The sequence below is a fragment of the Amphiura filiformis genome, chromosome 13 (assembly GCF_039555335.1).
Source record: "Amphiura filiformis chromosome 13, Afil_fr2py, whole genome shotgun sequence".
NCBI classification, from domain to species: domain Eukaryota; kingdom Metazoa; phylum Echinodermata; class Ophiuroidea; order Amphilepidida; family Amphiuridae; genus Amphiura; species Amphiura filiformis.
Window position 1 is genome coordinate 61297767 of NC_092640.1, and position 3926 is coordinate 61301692.

Consider the following 3926-nt stretch of genomic DNA (forward strand, 5'->3'; position numbering starts at 1 on the left):
GGTCATTTGTCGGACGTTGAACGATCGAATATAAGACGCCTGCAGGATTATTAGCGGCCACAACGCATAGATAAACGAACGGGAATCGGACCCCCAAATCCGGTCATTTGTCGGACGTTGAACGATAGGATATAAGACGCCTGCAGGATTATTAGCGGCCACAACGCATAGAGAGACGAACGGGAATCGGACCCAAAATCCCACCGAATCTTCTGCCGGACTGGTGATTTTTCCACCGAATAAAATATTTTTGTATTCGGTGATGTACGTTGATCCAGTCCGTCGTAGTGTGACAGACCTATAAGATGTATTTGTTAAACCGAATACAGATTTGGTACATCGGAAACGGTCTGAAAAGTGAAAAGAAAGGCTAGTTTTGATTTAAAAGGTTGCCAACATCTATATGGAAATCATTACAAATTTATTCCTGAAAATGACTAAATTGCTATATTTTTGTTCAAATAATTTATCAATATTCAATGCTTGCAGATAGTACAGTTTTACTGAGTGGGGTATCATGTCTTTTGCACAACAAAACCGATACATGTTCAGAATAGCCTTCATATAGACCCTTTGCCATATGTTGTTGACTTCGACCGGGTGAGCACTTGTTGGTTCCAGTCATATCAATTGGTTCTTAAGTTCAAATCAAGTAAGTCTTTTACACAGTTTGTGTACTTTGCAAGTATATACAAGGTCATTAACAATCTGTTCATCTCATTTCCACGTCAAGAGGTATCCATTGCTTAAAATAGGACGTAATTACCAATTACCCTTAAACGTGGTCTAGTCGAAATCTGGCAAATTTCACTAACATTTGTATGTCTGTTGAACCCTTCGACGGTTTCTTCTCATATAAACCATGTTTTATTTTGTTTTTGAGTCCCAAGGCATGTCAGTGAGCTCAAATAGGACCAAAATATTTATTCTGAGTAAACAGTGAGACAATCACATCGTGATACATTGTTATGGACATTATCCATAGCTACAATATTATGTTTACTAAACTTTTGGCTTCAGTTTCTAGCCGTTTCCGACGTACCAAATCAGTATACGCTTTAACCAACATATCTTATCAACCAAAATCACATTTTCATCATATAACTTTTATTTCGTAGCCTAGATTTAAGAGTATAATCATGGGTAATTTCAATTGCCTGGCTTATAAGATAACAGAGATGTGATGATGGAGGCAGAACTTTTTGAATGACCCTCGTATGTACAATTCTAAGTCAATGGATAGCTCTTGTCGTTTGCAAAGATCTCGGAACCAGCAGGTCGAAGCCGCTCTAGCCGAGAGTCAAAGCTATGCAAAGGTCTGGTGAAGCCTTTGAAACATGACGTGTTAATCAAGGATGAAAAACTTTGATGGAACTGTCTTCGCAGACAAGAAGCTCTTCTCCGTCGTCTTTGACTGCCATTCCCCAGGGAGATGTGACGTCCTTAGTGAGGATTCCAATAAAGTCGCCCGTGAGAGAGTAGCGGTAGACTGCTGGAACTACTTGGTAGCTGGCGACGAAGACTTCATCGTTGACAACGCACAATCCTGTAGGGTAGAAGTTACCTGCTGGTGGAGTGGCGAAGGTGTGGAGTTGAGTACCGTTGGTGTCGTAAACGTGAACTGCGCAGCTGTTATAATCGCTGACGATAACGTGATCATCTGTAGTGATGGCAATAAAGTATGGCTGCAGATTAACGCTGAAGCCAGACACACGAGTAGTGTCTTGGCTATGGATACTTATGTACCGACTTGTGCTTCCGATATACACGCGATCCTTGGTGTCAATGGCTAGGCCGTATAACTGGGCATTATCACTTTGAGACCAGGTGCCGTTAGGATTCTGAGCACTGAACCTTTGCTTGAAATTTCCTTGTGTGTCGAAAGCTTTCACGTATGGATTAGTGTCCGTGATGAAATAATCGTCATTTTGCGCGATTGCCAGGCCCCATGGATAAGAATACCCATATGGATCGTACCCACCTACATTGCTAGGTTGGATTTGCCGCTTGAACGTACCATTGCCATCAAAAAGTCTAACGTAATTGCCACTGCTGTATGTAGCCACTGCAATTTCATCATTTGTGCCGAGAACGATGCATCTTCCGGAACTGAACTGTCCCGATGCAATGGTCTTTACTAGAGTCCATTGCTCGTAGGTATTGAGTGAACCGAGAGAACTCATCCCGTTGTCAAGATTCTTGCTGGGTATAAATTCAACTTTACCCATAGACTTTCTGACAGCTTTTGGATTCAACTTAGACATGTGTTGCATTGTATTAGAGAGCGATGAATACATTGTAGCTACATCATGCTCGGAACCATTCTGCGTAATCTGTTGTGTCATCTCCATTGAAGTGCACAGACGCGCTTTCTGAAATTGTAGGCCATCACTGTGCGCTTCTATCTCCTTGATTCGTTTTGCCTCCAACTCTTTTATTTTCTGTGTGAATTCCTTTTCATCTTGTTTCATTTTCTGTATGAATTCCGATTCTGCTTTCTTAGCCGTTTCCTTGTAGAGACTAATAGCTTTCTTCACATTGTCTCCCAGTACTTTAGCTGTTTTCTTATTCTCCGTAGTCGCGGTATCAATAGCTTTAGGAATGAGTCCAACTTGCTTGAATAACTCTTGGAGTTTGTCATTTCTCTCTCCAGCCGCAGTCTTCAGGTCTATCTGTTTATGATCGGGAAGCGGGTGGTCTAAGACGGTACAAGCTCGGCACATTGGCTCATCACAAGTCTCGCAGTAGAAATACAAAACTTCACGCGTGTGCTTTGGACACATCTCTTGTTCGGGCAGATTGTGCATAGTCAATTTTCCCGTGCGCAGCTCTTCCAGTGTAAGCACGTGGTGATGTTTCAGTATGCGCAACGACTTGTGAATATCCAAACATTTCTTACACACAAAATCGTTGCATTCTACACAGCGACCAAAAGCCTGGTTATCAGAATTATCGCACGAGGTACATGGAATCTTGGCATCTTTCTTGCACAGTTTTCCCATAATCTTATTGCGCTCTTTCAATTTGCTGATGAAAAAGTTAGTCCTGAGTTCCTTCACTCCATCTTTTGGTAACGGAAAGTCCTCGCGACAGGTGGGGCACGATATTGCGTCCTTATACTTATCCGGGTGTTTCTTTGCCGAGCTTTGAGCCCAACTTGTGAGACATTTCAAGCAAAAGGTATGAAGACATGGTAGTGCCTTAGGTTTGTCAATAGCGGCATGGCAAATGCCGCACTGAACTAGATCGGCGTTATTAACAGTTCCTTCGAGGTTTAGTAGCTTTGAATCGGCCATTGTGTCTATTTCCTGAGTCTATATATCCCCGATCTCTACATACTTGTACACGAAATCAAAACTCGAATATGTCATTCGATTCGGTGCAAAGTCTATGATTTTACCACCTGGATTCTACTATCAAGATCTCACTAGTGTTTTGATGCATTTCAATACGAACCAAATAACATCCGGATTAAATCAATCCAGATTATCATATGAAAGAGCTCCTTATCGCGTGATGCGCAAACGTCATGCTGTAACGCCGCCGTTTATTTTAATCGGTTCCTAGCGTATGTTGCTTGTTTGGGTCACGTGAATAATTATGATATGGACAACACAACTAAATTGGATTCGAATTATTGTAGTAGTGGGCTATACATGGGTGATTTTCTAAATTATTCCATTTGCCCTATCTCAGCATGAAATAACAAAATTATTGGCAGGGGGTCTGAGAAAAAAGTGTGCAGCGCCCTCTTGTGTCACCATACCTTATCTTTGTGGAGGAGTGGGTTTGAGTGCAAAATCCTTCACAGTACTCCTTTTCTGGCATATTGCTATAATTTTGGTGTCTAAATATATGTAAATGAGCTAAAGATACCTAATTTTGAAAGTTTCATGAAAATAGGACATTACGTTTTCTTAAAAATT

The 3926-nt window shown here is 41.4% G+C and overlaps 1 protein-coding gene across 1 annotated transcript; it reads right to left on the bottom strand.

Annotated features, from left to right (window-relative positions):
* Positions 1–1349: 1349 nt before the first annotated feature.
* On the bottom strand, positions 1350–3296 carry LOC140167811 (E3 ubiquitin-protein ligase TRIM45-like). Its single transcript, XM_072191103.1, has one exon. It carries the CDS (start codon positions 3294–3296, stop codon positions 1350–1352), a length of 1947 nt encoding a protein of 648 aa, XP_072047204.1.
* Between the last annotated feature and the right edge of the window lie 630 nt (positions 3297–3926).

Excerpts from the sequence above, each read along its gene's own strand:
- LOC140167811 (XM_072191103.1), bottom strand. The coding sequence starts at position 3,296 with ATGGCCGATTCAAAGCTACTAAACCTCGAAGGAACTGTTAATAACGCC.